At 43.5% G+C, this 18,840-nt stretch overlaps 1 protein-coding gene and 1 long non-coding RNA gene across 3 annotated transcripts in view; one reads left to right on the top strand and one right to left on the bottom strand.

Annotated features, from left to right (window-relative positions):
• The window catches only part of LOC139760675 (lachesin-like), a 46,087-nt gene extending 44,143 nt beyond the window's left edge, over window positions 1-1,944 (top strand). For both annotated transcript variants that reach the window (XM_071684201.1, XM_071684202.1), the window contains exon 11: window positions 833-1,944. In XM_071684201.1, the coding sequence (XP_071540302.1) occupies window positions 833-996 (164 nt within the window). In that variant the 3' untranslated portion in view covers window positions 997-1,944. The remainder of the gene's footprint in view (window positions 1-832) is intronic.
• LOC139760676 (uncharacterized) overlaps window positions 1-18,840 on the bottom strand; it is a 45,612-nt gene that overhangs the window by 8,869 nt on the left and 17,903 nt on the right. The window lies entirely within an intron of this gene.

Here is an 18,840-nt window from a genome sequence, read left to right as displayed (position 1 = left end):
TTGCCCGTTCTTTTGAAGGAGGTGTAGCTTGGCTGTTTAAGGTTGTACGGCTGGCAGTAGGTAAAGGAGGACGCTGCTGTACGTGAACTTCGAGATAATTAAAAGAAATTTTAGAAAGTGTGGAAGAAAAAGTTGAATTCAGGAAGTAACAACCACGACGAAGAATCATCGAAGGTAAACGGGTAGGAAGATCTTGATATAGATTGTGGTTGAAAGTGGTCCAGAATATCATACTTTTGAGAAACATTTATTTCAATGAAGATGAGGGCACGAAAAGACGAGATTCTTACAATATTGCTACACCGTAAGCGTACTGACGTTGCTCTGAGGAGGAGACCAGTGAAGATGGAAGGTATCTAAAAGTGTGTGTGTGTGTGTGTGTGTGTGTGTGTGTGTGTCAGTGCTGGCCCACACAGGGAGTGTGACGTGTGGGGGACGCTCTCCACAGGTTCCTCTGGTGGGAGGAGTGGCCCCGGATACAGACAAGCAGTCATTCACTCGCCTGATCAACGGTGTTTCATGTCAAACAATTCCCCAGTTATTCTCCAGCCATAGGAATTTACGACCAAGTTATGTGTTGTGTAGTCACGTCTGCGCTATAAGGCCGCCACTGATGTAAACATTAATTTTCTTGGAGGCACGACTCATACATACTGAATATTCCTTTGCTTCTCCTTCACGTCTCTTGCCCTCGTGAAGCTCTCTTAACATTAAGTAGTTCGCTTCTATATTCTTAACCGATCGTGGCATCGAATTCGTGGTCGGGATAAAACTTTTGTAATCTATTAACACTTCATCGACTCTCTTAACGGTTCCGAAATCTTTTCCGCAGGTTCAGACCACAGCGGCCCGGGCACCCGCTACGGCGAGCGGCCTGCCTTCAGCCTCCCAGCAGACGAGGGCAAGAGTGCCGCTCGGGACACCTGCCCAGTGGACATCCTGCTGGGGACCATGACCAGCCTAGCAATCCACATGGCCTTCATCACCCCTCCATGAATACTGATAGAACATCCAGCGTCTCTGCAAGCTGTTTGCTTAAAAAAGATATTGCTTTCCCTTGTTGCTCATTGCTCTGAATTCTATGTATGTCTGTGCGAGACATATCTGAAAAGAAGCGGCCCTTGCTTGCTGTCAGGGTCAGCAGAAACACCTGCCTGCTAACTCACATCATGATACCTATATCGTCTTCCTGTACGTGTGTGTGTGTGTGTGTGTGTGTGTGTGTGTGTATCCTCTGTGTCTTTACAAGTAATGCCTGAGTACCAGCGCTGGTGTGTCGCTGAAGGTAGGAAGAAAACACAAGGACAGCGATGTGAGCAAGGATGTAGTGATCGGCATCATCACCTACAACATGTGTAAAACCTAGATAGTTGAAGCACAGAACATCGACGTAGTGTCGAGCCGAGAAAATGAAGTATAGATAATGAAACCAATTACTCTCCTTGTGGGATCTCTTACGTACATCAAAGATCCTGCAGATAGAAGGGGAAAAAAAACGCGTGATCGAGTTTTCGTGGATGCTACTTAAACAGAGCAACATACGTGTATGAATCACGTTCAGAAACCAATACATCCAACCTCGAGCTGGTGGACCATCTATCACAGCAGTGATCAATATTTTTTCTTTCCTTATTTCATATTTGCACACGTGTCTTTCATGTCACGGGAATGATAACCTTCATTTGACTATTATGATCTTTCTTCATGTCATGCCACAACTGAGTAATCTTTCTTCTTGTTACACTGCACCTGTCACTACTTAAGCACGTATTTTGGTAAGATCTTTCCTAGCATGTATATTTATGGAGAATAGCTACCATTTTTTTTTTTTTTCTTTTTTTTTTTCCAAAAGAAGGAACAGAGAAGGGGGCCAGGTGAGGGTATTCCCTCAAAGGCCCAGTCCTCTGTTCTTAACGCTACCTCGCTATCGCGGGAAATGGCGAATAGTATGAAAAAAAAAAAAAAAATATATATATATATATATATATATATATATATATATATATATATATATATAGACTGGTAGGTAGGTAGATAGATCACTTCTACTCACTTTGAATTAGTCGTTCATATATGTATTCTTCTCCATAACGTTGCTCTTTTATCGAACAAAACTGATCAATGTAGCTGATTCTCTTGATTTTCTTACTTCTTTACGTTCCCCATGCAGTATGTTTCTGTACCAGTACATCTAACGCCATACGTTTTCGTGAGATAGCTATAACAAATACATTCTTTAAATTACACTTTGAAGTTTCGTTACATACTGAGTCGCTAGTCATTGAGGCAGTTGATCTTGTGTGTAACATGAATAATAAGATTTCTCAATTTGAATTCCTCAGAAATCAATTATTCCACAATGATGTTTACATTAAGTTCGCTTAAACCTATCTCCCTCAGTTACCAGACTACCTGATAACAGATGTAGCCATGAAGCCGCCGGGAGCTGTGTTTGTAGCCACTGTGGATCAGTACTTACGTAGTCGTGTCAAGTGTGGCTCGTCTGATCTCATTCTTGTAGGGATAACCTGATGGATGGTTCACCAACCACAACGACTGACACTGTTTCGAACTTTAACCGCTCTGTTGTGTTGTTTGTGACGCTTATTCTAATAACATTGAAAGAATTTGGTGTGAATAGAATAACAAATATATCCTTTGAATTAATGGACAATGTACTTCAAAAATATATCAAAAACAATTAATACATAAGCGCAGGTCTTTCTAAGAGTAATGGAACTGCAAGTTAGTAAGAAAAAAAAACGGTTTTAGAAGATTAAAGTTAGTTTGGGAAGTAAGAAAATGTGGAATAAAACTAACTTTAGATTTTATACAAAGTGAGACGTATCTTTACCACACAGATCACTGGTCAGAGAACTTGAAAAGTCACAGGATATCTAAGTGAATGGAAATGTTACCAACATGACTTTAGTAAATCACCCAAAAATATAAATTGTTGAACTGGGGTGAGGAATGTGTCCAGTGGTAGGAGGAACCCATTACTTGTACCAGTGGGATGAGGAATGTGTCCAGTGGTAGGAGGAACCCATTACTTGTACCAGTGGGATGAGGAATGTGTCCAGTGGTAGGAGGAACCCATTACTTGTACCAGTGGGGTGAGGAATGTGTCCAGTGGTAGGAGGAACCCATTACTTGTACCAGTGGGGTGAGGAGTGTGCCTGAGGCGGCAGGAACCCATGAGTTATAAGTGTAACTGTTATAGCATGAATAACACTTGCTCATTATATCAGTAATCACATGAGAAAGTCGTTAGTCTGTGGATCAAACATCATAGCTGCGTGATGAACATTTAGACGCAGTTCTGTGTGATTGGCACGTCTCGTGGCTGTCAGTGGAAATCAGCAGCCCTCCAGCGACTTAGTAAATATAGAATGACCGGCAGAGAGGGTTAATGCTTGGTCAGACGTGTGTGGAAGGAGACACAGATAATATAACACAGAAAAACACCTATACGAAAGATTGCCATCCTAAGCTGCATGTGATTCCTAACCACTTACAACATGTTGCTTACAGAATATATATCATCCAGTGACAATACTTCCATGTGTGAAAATAAGATGAGTTTCTTATGATGACATTCTCACATCTTATAATGTGTGTTTCTGACAATGATGTTTCGTGTGTGATCTAATATATGCTGAGGTGATACGGGCAGGCACAGGTGTGGGAGGCGAGGCGGTGTGGGGAGACATTGTTAAGGCAATATCAGCCAAGTTTCAGTTGACGTTATCAAGTAACATGTTTTATCACAGTTCAACAACCATGTCTAGTTATAACCTGCTTCTAGCAAAGGCCTGAAAGCAATAACATATATAATCCTCTTTCTGACTGGTATTTACGCCTTGCAGCTGTAACGAAGCTAACGCCAGTGTCAGTCACAAGTAAGATGGTCAGAATCACAGAAAGCTGATGATAGTTTGCCGAACCCAGCCAGCCACAGCCAGCCAGTTTGAGGAGTGGAAGCAGACGTAGTAGTTCCTCCCTCCGTCATTGATGAATGATGATCAGATGAATGAGCGACAGCAGTTGATGATGTATACAAGAGAGAAACAATCAAGTATAGTTTTTTTTTAGTCAGGTGTTTGTCTGGGTAGAGCGACTGGATTTTGCGGCTTGTGATTGGTCTGTGGTTCACCGAGATAAGTTATGAAACTGGAACTGATTCACAGCCTCATCCGTACCGCCTCGGATCTACTTCATGTACCCGTGACGTGCCACCGGCTGCCTGAGGACGCCGCTCTGTACTCGTCATTACCGGAACAATCTTCATTGTCAACATATTTGTGACACCTTGACCTTACTTTCTCCTCTCATTTTCAGTGTGTGTCAACTCTTGTCAGAAGCTTGAATAAAAATAATAGAAAATTAAGTCTTCTCTCTCTCGTGACCTTCTCAACTCGAGGTACCTCAAAAGTCTCGTACAACAGAACTATTACTGTCTTGACTCTTTTCTGGAGGTCTTCTATATTTCATCACTATACCATCATCTCATTGTATACAGTATAGAAGGAAAAATCATATTAATGTTATCATCATTATCATCATCATCATCATTATCACAATTACCATCATTATCATCATCATCATTGTCATAATTACCATCATCATCATTATTATTATAATTACCTTCATTATCATCATTATCAATATCATAATTACCATCATTATCATCCTTGCTGTACAACCCCTAGACCCCTCTCGTGTAGGGCGCCTTACGCAAGGCTCCAGCAGCGGTGTCAAGGCTGTGCTGTTTCTCTGTACTTTCGCCTTCCTCCTTCTCTTGTCTCCCTTTGTTTCTGTCCCCTAGTCTGGTTCGTTTCTCTCTCTCTCTCTCTCTCTCTCTCTCTCTCTCTCTCTCTCTCTCTCTCTCTCTCTCTCTCTCTCTCTCTCTCTCTCTCTCTCTCTCTCTCTCTCTCTCTTCTGTAGAGTATGTTCCCGTCTTTGTCTCACTTTATTTTCCTGTCTGTCTGCCGAGTTTTTTGTCCCTCTTTCCTCTCATACTGACGGCTGAGGTAGGACACAAGCCGCCACCAACAGTGAGATAAATATCTTCCGCCCGGCGCGTCACACATTAACGAGGGAATCCCAACACGTATCTGGGCCCTGGCAAGAGGCATATAATCTTCTTCGATGATTTCTTCTCCACCGGACCCCAGCTGGTGGAGGTGGAAGAACTCTCTCTGTGTGGTATGTTTGTTGCGATCCTTGGGGGGGATTTCCCTCAGTACAAACCCACACAGGGCGAGGCAGAACGTGAGCAAGGTCAGTCGCCTTCCACTAGATTCTGGTTCACATTGCCAGAGCTGCTGATGATACTCATCTGTCGTCTGATGCACAACCATGAAGACATTTAGACACAACGAAATAAAACTGCCATACTGTCAGAGTGTACATGATGTATCTTCCGTTATTCTTTATCTTTAAATGAATATCTAAAGCCGAGTCTTCTATAAATGTCAATATTGCGAGGAATGTGGTCACATGATGGCAGGTTGTCTATGGGAGGCAGACATGCCGGAGTAATGGGACATAATCTATTTCTAGGCAACTTAGAAAAGATAGACTAAAAACTTTGACAATTCTCCTTGTATCGTTTGATCAAAAAAGAACCCCATTAATGAAGCAGACAACGTCATATATCTTGGAGGGAAAATGGTTGAGCATGGAACGATATCAAGTTGATTGTGAAATGCGATTTATTGTGGCAACTCAGATGATTCATGAGAATTATTTATGACCAGAAGGTGAGGGAACGCTTCTGATTAAAGTTCACGAGGCTTCTCCTCGTATCTTAGGCTATTTACGTATAGTCGACATTATTAGGTCTTTACCGAGTGACGGGAGTCACCGTAACATATAAACAGAATTGAGGATGCAGTTATAATGATGACCTTTGGTGGAGTCGCTCACACTGCCTTAGATATTCCTGACCTCACAACCTGTAATGCCTGTGTGTTCGTCTACATTTTCCTCATTTCATGATACATGACACAGGTCTCTCGCCAGAACATGACAACTCGGACACATCGAAGTTACTCATCACATCGAACTCACTTCACCACACACTGAGTCTATCCAACGTGAGGACAAGTATCTCTACAGGACAGTAGTTATCCCTCGGTTGTGTACCTCATCCTCGAGCAACCTAGTGTGTCGTCCAGTTACTATTATCAACATCAAACTGCAGCAGAAATATGACGTAACTCTCAGCACGAAAGATTGATCTAGGAATCGCCTTTGATGTTTAAGAACACTGGCTTGTGTCCAGCTGATCGATTGCCACCTGTATGTATGGAAGGTCAGGCACTTGTATGACTATGACGGCAGGTCGTATGTAATCCGCGCCTCGTTATAGTCTTACTGCGACAAATGATGTCGGAAGTTAAAGTAGTAACGTCTTCAGACTCAATGTCCACCACCATGAACGTCTTATCTAAACTACTAATCTATTCTCCAGTAACTCTAGAACTGATAACTGCTGCTAAAACAGTCTTGATGATCATAGAATTTAGATTTTAAAAAAAGAAAAATGGAAAATCATCCTAACGTGTCCATCGCATGATGTGAGACAACCATATATGATAACAATAGACAGTGTTGGGCTGAGTAGTAATACCAACGATTAATAGACTTTAATGATATCATTTCCGCTTCTTCCCTCAACCCTCGTTTTGTTCTTGTAAGAGTGGAGTCCTTGTTGATTTGGATATCTTTTGAACATGGTATCATTCAATGTAGAGAACCACAAGACGCAGCAGCAAGTGTAAATCTCTCAGTAGGTAACCACGTCTCGGGTTTCGTTCCCCAAGATTAACTTTGATTCTCGTTAATCTATATTTCACACACGCTCTTACTGGCCGTCCAGTAATCCTGTAATGCCATCCCCAACACAACACTGAGAGAAAACAGACCTGTTTTACGTGAATTATTCGCAACTCTGTAAAAGTGCAACAAAAAGTACAGAATACTTGAACAACGAACCAAGATACTGAATTAGAAGCACAGATCACTGACACAAAAACAAGAAAGAAGTTCAGGGAGAATGTAAACGAGAATAAATCAACACAGCGTAAGTTGTGTGCGCACCACACACACACACACGAGTAAAATGTCCGTGTGGTCCTAACGACGATAAGTCTACACAAGGTGACAACAAAACGTTCATTTTAACATAACAAAACAATGTGACGATTTGGGCCAACACCATGGTGGTCGTGGGAGCAGTACAGCCAGATCAAGACCACACACGATACTGTCCTCAGGGATCAATACTGGCTGGGCAGATGGTCATCAATATTAAAGATCATCTCTGGGAACTCTTAAGAAGGAAGAATAATACTACAAATAATTGTACAAACACATGTCTAACCACTCCTCATATATATATATATATATATATATATATATATATATATATATATATATATATATATATATATATATAAGCATATGCGTAAGAATTCTGCTTTAGCAAGTGACCAGAAGTGGACAGCCATTGAATTCAAAGAGACGAGCGCGACGTAGGGTTAACTATAGCTGTATGATGAAGGTCAGGTCATCAGTGTCCATCCAGAAGGTGACAACCGTCCGTGTGTGTGTGTGTATAACAGGCATGGTTGTGGTGGTGGGTGCGGCCGGCATCGGAGATAATAGTGATCGAAAAGAAATTGATGAGGAAAGAAGATTTAGTCTGACGAGGCTTGTATGTGATGGCCATATGTATCCCTAACAAGCTGTCAGACGGCTAGACTTGTCACAGCGGTGGTGGTGGTGGTGGTTAGCCCCAGCCCGAGGTAGGTAGGTACCCAGTTATCTACCAGCCAAAGGAAGAATGAACGATCACTAAACCTCGTAAGATCGTACATAACTACGAAGGTTTGCTCGCTCTTACCTTCACTCAGCTTGTGTCAACACCTCTACCATACACCTACATCTGTCCACATTTACACTCATCTGTTTCACCACATAATTGTTCCCGCGCCATCTACACCTTAGGTACGTAATTCATGACCCACTGACCTGTATAGCTGACTGCACCTACATAGCACGTATCTCTGGAACCATCGAGCATTACATCTGGAGGGTATACGCCCCTACGTCTGCCGAGGGAAGCCTATAGACGATCAGTAACAGCACTGCCTGCCGTCCTGCAAGAACCCTGAACCGTGACCCTTACCCTCTAGCCTCATGGGCAGCGCAGGACCTCCACACACCATGAAGGAAACACACACCAACTCTGCTTCCACCTGAGGAAGGAACCCACCCCAGGATGGAACGTGTGCATAGCGTGACCAACATTTAGACGGACGGATGAAGAGATCAGACAATTCCTCTTCCCGCCTCCTGGAGGGAGACTGAAGTTAATGTAACATTTCACTGAATATTTTGTAGAGGGTACACACACACACACACACACACACACACACACACACACACACACACACACACACACACACACACACCTTCTTCTAAGTTTGGAAGTATCTGAACAGTTCCTTGAAAGATGTGAGGAAAGTGTAGCCAGGGGTCATAGCATAGTTGTGGATAAACACAATAAACAAATTACAATATGTAAGTGTAAACACTTTACACAAGTTGAGATTATATAATATGATTGAAAGGTGGAGACCTGACGAGTGTCGACCTCCCTCCCTGCACTGTACGAACAGGTTGTTACACTCACACTTGTACGCTCGGTTCACATGAACACTAGATAATTGTAGTAGAGAGAGAGAGAGAGAGAGAGAGAGAGAGAGAGAGAGAGAGAGAGAGAGAGAGAGAGAGAGATATGGACACGGCCATCCCATACATCTGACTGGAATATTCACACGTGGTTTAATGGGAAGCAGATCTCGTTGTCTACCGTCATAAAACCTGGAAAATGGGGGAGACACAGAGACACCTTCCTCATAACTGCAGGACCATCACTCAGTAAACACACATCTGTCCGCACATCACGACTCTTGCTATATTAATGCACGGAGTCCACTGTTGCTAAGTCGTCAAGTTAGACTCTTCTGACTCACCACGAACATGGAAGCAGCATACTGCGCTGCCCCCTCCTCCTCCTCCTCCTCCTTCTTTCCCTCCTTAGTTCCCATCTGTACGTTTTTGTAGAGTTTGTGATTACGTCAACCTCATGAAGGTATAGGACTGAGCACCTTCATGACACTCAGGATTCCACGTTTCTTTATCACTTACATGAAAAACACACAAACACCACAGAAGTTACACAATCACTTAGTGAGCAGTGTTGGTGATCAAGCCAGAGCGTCCTGGTGGCTCATAACCCATGGCTTCAGTATAGCACCATAATCAAGACATTTGATGACCAGAGTAGGCCTCACGACCACCATGTTTACTGTGACCGCTCACTTTCCAGTAGGCTGAGGGAAGGTCCATAACATTCTAACACGCCTGCCAAAAATGGGTGCGAATCCTTGATGTGGCAGACGGCCTACACCCAACCCAGGTGTTCATCCTCCCTTCGGAGCTGGTCGATAAATGGGTACCTGGCTTAAGCTGGTGTGTGTGTGTGTGTGTATGTGTGTGTGTGTGTGTGTGTGTGTGTGTGTGTGTGTGTGTGTGTGTGTGTATGCATACATATTCATAGGAGAAAAGCAATAACAGTGACCACAAACAGTGACCACAAACAGTGACCACAAACAGTGACGACAAACAGTAATCACAAACAGTAATCACAAACAGTAATCACACAATAATGATGAAGTATAAAGCATGCTACGTGCCAGGTCCTCCCCAGAAGATGCTGTCCCCACACCCATCATGCTCAGGTTCCACACACTTGACTCGGTCATCAGTCATCCGTCTGGTCAACACGAGCCTCGCTCGCTGTAGCTCCCTCCTGCCTCATGATAAGGAGTCTCTCCTGACCAACTCTCTAAAACTGGCTGTCCTGACCAGCTGGCTCTGTCCTGACCAGCTGGCTCTGTCCTGACCAGCTGGCTCTGTCCTGACCAGCTGGTTCTGTCCTGACCAGTTCTCCCGACAGTTGGTTTATATGACCTGCTCATCATGTGTTCCAGCTTTACCCTGTGGTGTCATTACTTTCCCGAGTGTTGCTCCCGACGGATGAGACACATTACATCTCACCTCCCACCAGAATCTCTCTCACATTTGTTATTGATCCTTCTTCACCTCATTTTATTCTAATGGATTATTACCAGAAGCCAGTTATTCTTAAGATGTAAATTACATGTTTCCCTTGGTTGTGTAATATATTTGGCCTTCAGAAATGGCGTGTAGACGTCGTGTGATTCTCACCGAGGAATTAACTCTTCTTCCTGCACGAATGGAAGGCAGTAAGTAGATTCGCTGTGCTTCAATGTCTCATCATGCAGGTTATCTATTTTTTCCATGCTCCAAGTACATAAAGTAGCAGTGTGTTTTTCCTTGTCAGTAACCAACGAGTACATCAATCACTCACTTAGCTATTGCATCGTTCATAGTTTCACCGTTCTATCAGGTTAGGTTTAAAAATGATGCAAAATCTTGCTAAAATACAAACTCATTTTAATCTGCTGTGTTGTAGCACTCGATTCTTCAACAAGAAATCATTGTTTTGAAGGTTAAGATATTGGTCCCTCAAAGACTTCAAAACAATGCCTCACCTCGATTTTCCTCACAAATCAATGTTTATACATTTTGAACAACTATATGCCTAGAAATAGGCAGCTTTTAGTCATCTACTCAAGGAAACAATATCTGCAAATGCAGATCTGTCTTTCGCAACGGTATGTCAAAAATTTCTGAATCAAACGCCTCTGTAGCGTTCATTTTTCATCTGTCATTTCCCACTAAATAGAAATACTATATCATGAATATCATCAGCCACATATACTAGCTGTAAATATGATGTGCAAGTTTACTTTCTTCTGGAGTCTTAAACATCTCTTAAATAGCATAGATACTGTTCAACTATTTTCGTTTTCTTCAAACAAATTACCGCCTGATCATTCTCTATGGATATCATGTATGCAAACAGACACTCAAATATGTTGTGTCCAATCAAGATATACCTTATTTACCTTCTTCACTGGCGAACTCGGTTGACCTGAAGCAGAAGCAGTGAACATGGGAAACAAAATGCTATTGGGATAATCGATAAGTTATCATAACAGTTCCATGTCTACAGTAAAAACGCCTTGTAAATATGCCAATTCCTTCTAAACAGATATAGGATGAATTTTTATACTGCAGTGTTATAACAATATAGAGAATTAGTTTAAACAAAGTAAATCTATCATCTTTGATTTTTTGAGTCTGACATTAATGATAAAGTGGCTTCAGACTAGGAGACAGAGGAGGAGGTTGGCTGATGGAAAGCTGCCATATATGTTCGCCATAACATACCAACAGTGTTACAAATAATAAAGAAAACCTCATCTGGCGCCCATAATAATGCTTCTCTGACTCAGCATGGCCTTCTGCAGGCTTCCTTGATCCTGCAGAATAACTAGTGTCAGCACTGTCCACAAGTATTACATGTCTGCTGGTTTCAAATGTCAACACTGTTTCGAAGTGTCTTGTGTGAAACACTCATGTCCTCTGCTGGTGACTGACATATGTGGATATTCGCTGGTTTTAATTTCGGTGGGTACAAGAGTGCATATGAAGATATGTTTGTTCAAACTAGGAAATAAATACCAAAAATACAAGGACGCAAAGATTTCCACAGTCTCTGTGTGGAATTTCTCAGGGTTCTATCATACTGCCTACCCTCCCTGTTCTCTACACACATGATTATCTTTCTTCAACTTCACGCCCATGACTCCACATACATACTTCAGGACTGATTTTCCTCCCATCGTCACTTTCAGACACACTTCCTCTTTCTTACATTTCCTCCCTTATTGAGGATCTGTTTAGCTTCTCCGAAAGGATCAGTAACATGGTTCTGTTTCACTCTGAAAAGATTCAGTCTTTACCTTACTCGCGTCCAGCTATTCGATATGAAAACTTTACAGTTCAACCTTGCACAAACTACGATGAGCCTGCCACTTCCCATAGTTTATTGTGTGGACGAACTACACGAGCCTTGACCGTTATGATATCTTCACTTACTGGTGGGTACTCAGACAACACAAAACATTAGCATTGGCGTCACACTATTAATTCTGTAATCCCTTAACTCTACAGCACCGTAACGAGCCTCCCACTTCCGGAAGGAAAAAAATTAGGAGATCTGGTTCTTCATCCAACAAGAGAGGTTCTTAGTGTTTCTGTTGTCCATTTGTTGTCATCAAGTGTAACGTCTTTATTTCCAAAACCTCAGTACTGTTCTCAGCGATCAACTTTACCCCATTCTCTACCAGTTTCAGGTCTTCGATGAAGGCTCTGAGTTAGGGTCATGTTCCTGTGAATTCATTTGCCATAAATTTTTGGAAGCCTCCTCAGCAACATCATCTTCCAACGTACAATTATGTTTTACAAATCCCAAAATTATTCTGGTGTGATAAATCTAAGTTAATCTTCAGATTCCGATATTGCTGAAGTATTGCTCATATTTAGGAGTCATATTTTACCACAGCCAATATATAAAGACTGTGGGAATGCACAGACGAAATTATCGATACAAATGGCCATAACCGTCGATAACATAATTTACTCAACACTTAATTTAGATATGAAGAGAACATGGAGTTGAATCTGCATATAACCTTACACACAATCATGGCAATCATTAGTTTCCACCGTCATGAACACGAAAGCGGAGTCTGACGACTATAACAAGGGTAACGATGGTTCCATCTACGTTAATGATCGTCGAGGTTCATGCAATACTCCAGGTACTTTATGATGACGTAGTCGACCTGCGAGTGAACTACTCACGTCGTGGGTTGGGCAGCGGCAGCAGCAATTGTACTTAGTGAGGCCAGCAACACACCTTACCCAGTAAGCTTGTCCGAAAGCTTTATCGGTCTGTCTATCTATCTGTCCGTCTATTTTTCTATTATCATTATGATTCAATTTCCAGTTTGTTCCCACTAAGTGACTGACTCCCTCATGAATCACTCGGCCGCCAGTGTCCTGTGATATACATACAGATGCACAAGAAAAAAAAGTAAACCAAACGGGAATCAAGATATGGCAGAGTGCGTGATGTACTGCTCGTTACGTCTTCCTCCTATGAGAGAGAGAGAGAGAGAGAGAGAGAGAGAGAGAGAGAGAGAGAGAGAGAGAGAGAGAGAGGACTTTGCTGTATTTACTGGGAGAGAGAGATTAAACAATCACATACGTACAGGAACAGTGAACACGCGATACATCACAATCCTGGGATCATAGCATCTTCCTGAGAAGTCAATATATGATGGAAGAAACCGCACCCGACTCTCTTCCAGCTCAGGCTAAACTGAGCCGATATCGGACACAATGTGATTAAAAATAAGTCTAAATTCCAATATATTTTCTTATCAAACTTGCCAGAAATAAGTACTTTGTGTCGTGTTGAGGTAATCGTGGACGTGTCTTGGTTATGATTGTGATGGAATTATGTTTATCTCTTCGGAGAACGCTGGGTGCTGACCCCGGGCTGGGTGCTGACCCCGGGCTGGGTGCTGACCCCGGGCTGGGTGCTGACCCGGAGCTGGATGCTGACCCCGGGCTGGATGCTGACCCCTAGGGTGGGTGCTGACCCGGAGCTGGGAGCAAGAGGCCTGCTGGATCAAGGTGGTCGACGTAAACAAAACCAGACTGGGGAGGATCACGGGAGATCTCGCTTGGCCGCTTCCGGGGTCGACCTGCGACGCGCCTCCTGAGACATGGTTGAGTTTGGTCACTTCAGTGTATCTTTTCTCCAGTGGTCGTGGCGACCTGCTGATGAAAAACGAATTGTGGTGGAAATACGACTCGATGTGTCAGCTTCATCAGACCTGGGTGTTCTCCAGAGCTCAGGATGGGCGATTGTAAAGATAAAATACTTTCGCGTACATTTATGATGTTGAGTAGGGCTGCCTGTGCTCGCTTGTAGGATCGTATTCATCATGAACACACGGGAGCAAGACGGGAGTAATGATTACTCACCCTCAGTTTCCTACACTGGATGGTCAGGTCGGGAGGGCCGCTTGGCTGGGGTCCCTGAGCCCCAGTAATCGTGACCTGCCACGCACTCACAGTGGCCCTTACACTGTGTCGTCTGCCACGCACTCACTCTGGCCCTCACACTAAGTGTGTCGTCTGCCGCTGTCGAGAGGAGTATCACTAAGTTCATGATATAAAACTCAGATTCAGAATTCTGTTGAGAGATTCTGGTGACGAATATATAATGATATACTCCAATGACATGAACACACGATCACCAAACCAACGATGAGAATAAGAGTGAAAGGAAGAGCTAGCGTCGGGAAGGCCCAGGTATTGATCAGTTGGGAAGAAAGTTATGTAGAGGACCACACGAGCCGAGGCCGGGGTGAGGTGCCGGAGGACCACGCAAGTTACTGCAGGGGAATAGCGAGCCTGTCAATTGTTCACTTATCCGGGATCCAAAACATCAAGATTTTCGACTAAGAAGCCTTTATAACACTGATGAACAGTAACATGTTTACCCACATCTTAATGAACTAGCACATACACACACACACACACACACACACACACACACACACACACACACACAGAAGAGCTTTTAGTCTGAGCGAAAGGATCATTAACTGACACGACGCACACGACGCAGAACCATCAGGAAGAACGGGTCATGACGGCGGGAAACGAGGCCTTCATGGCGAGAATGAATTAGCGTGACGACCACAGACTGGCGGTGCTGATGAAACTCTGCGTCTTGGTTATGAGACAGACAGACAGACAGTCAGACAGACACAAACGGATAAAGACAAACAGACAGAGGAGGATCTACGGTTGTTGTCCTTTTCCCAATCCATTCATTTGATGACAGATCCTCTACTTACGGTCTCTCTGTAGTCTTACAGATCTCTCTCTCTCTCTCTCTCTCTCTCTCTCTCTCTCTCTCTCTCTCTCTCTCTCTCTCTCTCTCTCTCTCTCTCTCTCTCTCTCTCTCTCTCGCATCTTATTCCACAAATCACCTCAAGTGGTACCTCGAGTTAGAGAACCCCAGACATCTTCGTTCTTCACCGTATAATATTCAAAAGATATAATGTTTCCAGCCTCTGCCTTGGTACTTGACTATATTTGTGGTGCAGAAGTTGGCTGAGCCTGATCATCTCATCTCCAGAGACTGCATCCTGCACCATCTTCTGTTGTTAAAGTCACCACTTACCCTAAGAAGGTCATTTACAACAACGCACTCTTACAAAAAATATGAGAACAAAATAATCTCTCTTCATGCTGTTCAGTAATGTCTCACTCGCTGTAAGGTGTCAACAGATTATATGTATTCGCAAGATGAAGAAGGTGGCAATTATATGTAAATCAACACCATCCTGTACCTGGGGTCAGGACTATAGAGGGGGTGAGAGAGAAAGCTCAGGTTAATTCATTAGTGGTAAGAGTGGTCTTGAAGGCTGAATGATAAGGATAGTCACAACAGATCTTGAAAACTGAGTGACAAATTAGTACTATTAATCTAATATGCAAGAAGCTCCTGATGAAGGCAGTGGTGGTGGGTCTGGCTGGTCACGAGCCATGTAAAACAGCCCACATAAAGTGAGGTGTACGTAGAGTCCTCCTGGAGAGGAACATTACCCCTGCCATCAGCCAGGTCATCTTCGTAATAAAATCCAATATGTTGGCTCAGGAACCGCCGTCCCATAGGCCATAAAACCGTGTAATGTGACCGAGTGACTCGGCTCTCGCTCGTTGGGCCAGAATGAGTTGCAGGTCAGGTGGCAAGTGGAAAGTAATTTGATATATATAATGAAAAGGGATTTTTCTTGTTTGTGTGGTGGCTGAGAGAAGGAAGCTACTGGCTGGACTGCCAAAGACAATGGTCAGGGGCTGAGGCCCGGTAGTGGGACCCAGGAATCAAAACTAGTTTTCGTGTCCTCACCAATTTAGCTTAATTTTTTTTATGGCAAGTGAATTGTTACCGATTTTCCTCTGTGTTTACCTTGCATTATTCTCTTTTTTTTCTCTTTTCTTTGCGGGAGGGAAACTGTTTATGTTTTTGTCACTAACCTCTTAATCTCGTCACCATTTTGTCCCATTACTTCCTAACAAGAATTAATGTTCTTAATGAGAGAAAGATTTACAACTTAATTTTCTTCCGCCAGATACATCCTCAACACATGTTTACTTATCACTCATGTACTGCCACTCATCACCGATGTAGCCTAACAACTGTACACTCAGGTCGTCGACCTGTGCAAAAACTTGATATCGTTCTCACTTTCTCGTCTTCATCAAGTTTCCTCTGACGCCCGTCCCGCCGCAGGTGACCTCAGGTCAACCTCTAGCAGGCCAGAGCCTGACCTCACGAAAAACCTACAGAAATTTTTTCATGTTGGCCCAATTCTGTGTCTTGAGGGCTGGCGGTATCCGTCGTACATCCCCGCTACCTGCCTCACGCCTCCTCCCCTCCTCACATAATACCACAACCCGCCTATTAACCCCCAGCACTTTAGATGAACAGTTGTTGAGGACATATGAGGAAAACAGAGCAATTCATCTATGCTAATTTGCTCAAGGTACTTATGCAAATAAGATGGCATCATAAAGGAGATGTAGGAAGGTCTCAGTCACTCTTATCTAAAAGTTCTTTTTCCCGCTTTTAGTGAATGTGACCCGAACGTCCTGGTCTGGTGTGCACACTTACTAAGCCTGCACGCGGGGGGAGGAAGGTGCCATTTCATGTGTGGCGGGGTGGCGACGAGAATGGATGAAGGCAGCAAGTATGGATATATACATGTGTATATATGTATATGTATATATACGTTGAAATGTACAGATATGTATATGTTCGTGTGTGGGCGTTTATGTATATACATGTGTATGTGGGTGGGTTGGGCCATTCATTCGTCTGTTTCCTTCCGTTACCTCGCTAACGCGGGAGACAGCAACTAAGTATAGTCAGATATAAAATAAATATATATATATATATATATATATATATATATATATATATATATTGTTATGTTGTTATGCTTGATGGCAGTTTTCCGCGTCAGCGCGGTAGCGCCAGAATACAGCCTTCAATATAGGATGCGAGTTGACACTTTGACCGTGTATGACCTATGCATTCCTTTCGCGCTACCACTCACAGGATGTGGTACACAAACTCGTCGGTGATACCAACACAATTGAATCAAAAATCTACATAGAAGCCAAAAGAACGTCTCTGTCCCACTTGAAAATTGCTTCACTTGAATTTGAAAAGATTTGAGTTGTGGAAGGCGTCATCGCTGAACTACTCTGAACCAAATTGGCTTCCCAGAAGACCTGGCTTTTCTCCCGTCCCTCCCTGGCTCTCCAGCTCACTCCAAGCTGATCCCATGTAACGCGACACTGCGTTGGTCAGAGGATTAGGTCAACGTGCAGGCCCCAAGCTGTTGCTGTCAGGGAAGAACAACTGGGGAGATAAGTTCGACGCTCTGGTGTTGTTTGTTGTGTTCTTAAGGTTTTGTGTGGAGACGTTAGTCATTATGTTGCGTGTTGTGAACTCTGGTCTGATGTGTTGAGATGGCTTGGCTTACGGGAGTTCCTTCGGTAAACTCCTTGACCACTGCAGTACGACCGTTGACCACTGCAGTATGACCGTTGACCACCGCGGTACGACCGTTGACCACTGCAGTACGACCGTTGACCACTGCAGTATGACCGTTGACCACCGCGGTACGACCGTTGACCACTGCAGTACGACCGTTGACCACCGCGATACGACCGTTGAACACCGCGGTACGACCGTTGACCACCACGGTACGATCGTTGAGCACCACGGTACAGTACCTGGGTATGATACCCTGGACTCAAATTTAACCAGACCCTTAAGCGTCAAGGTCACGACTTCATACAAATGGACACATTATTATACTTACGTCTTGTGTGAACATGTTTCTCAGCGAGTAGTCATTGGATCACTAGTTTTCATCAGACCACTGCGTTAACCACACGTGCTAACGACCGTTCACCTTCCACGACCTCGTTAATCGTGTTGACATAATTCTTCCAGCGAAAGATTAAGCGGAGCCTCTCTCGTGGGTGGACGCTCCACCTCCTCGTCCACGAATTCCGTCAAATTCAATTTCTCTGAAGTTCTGGTTTGGTCTGCTGCTCTTAATCGCCTGCAGCCGACGAGGGGCTCCGTTACCATTATACATCTGCTGAAATGCTGAGCATTACCCAGGTATTTGTAATGCAATGATTATGTAAATGGCAATGTCTCGGAGAATTTGAGGAAATGTTTGAAAGTGTATACCGCAAGGCTGGTGATGTAAACCGCAAGGCTGGTAATGTATACCACAAGGCTGGTAATGTATACCACAAGGCTGGTAATGTATACCACAAGGCTGGTAATGTATACCACAAGGCTGGTAATGTATACCACAAGGCTGGTAATGTATACCACAAGGCTGGTAATGTATACCACAAGGCTGGTAATGTATACCACAAGGCTGGTAATGTATACCACAAGGCTGGTAATGTATACCACAAGGCTGGTAATGTATACCACAAGGCTGGTAATGTATACCACAAGGCTGGTAATGTATACCACAAGGCTGGTAATGTATACCACAAGGCTGGTAATGTATACCACAAGGCTGGTAATGTATACCACAAGGCTGGTAATGTATACCACAAGGCTGGTAATGTATACCACAAGGCTGGTAATGTATACCACAAGGCTGGTAATGTATACCACAAGGCTGGTAATGTATACCACAAGGCTGG

The sequence above is a fragment of the Panulirus ornatus genome, chromosome 37, assembly GCF_036320965.1.
Source record: "Panulirus ornatus isolate Po-2019 chromosome 37, ASM3632096v1, whole genome shotgun sequence".
NCBI lineage: Eukaryota > Metazoa > Arthropoda > Malacostraca > Decapoda > Palinuridae > Panulirus > Panulirus ornatus.
This window is presented reverse-complemented; position numbering and strand designations above follow the sequence as displayed.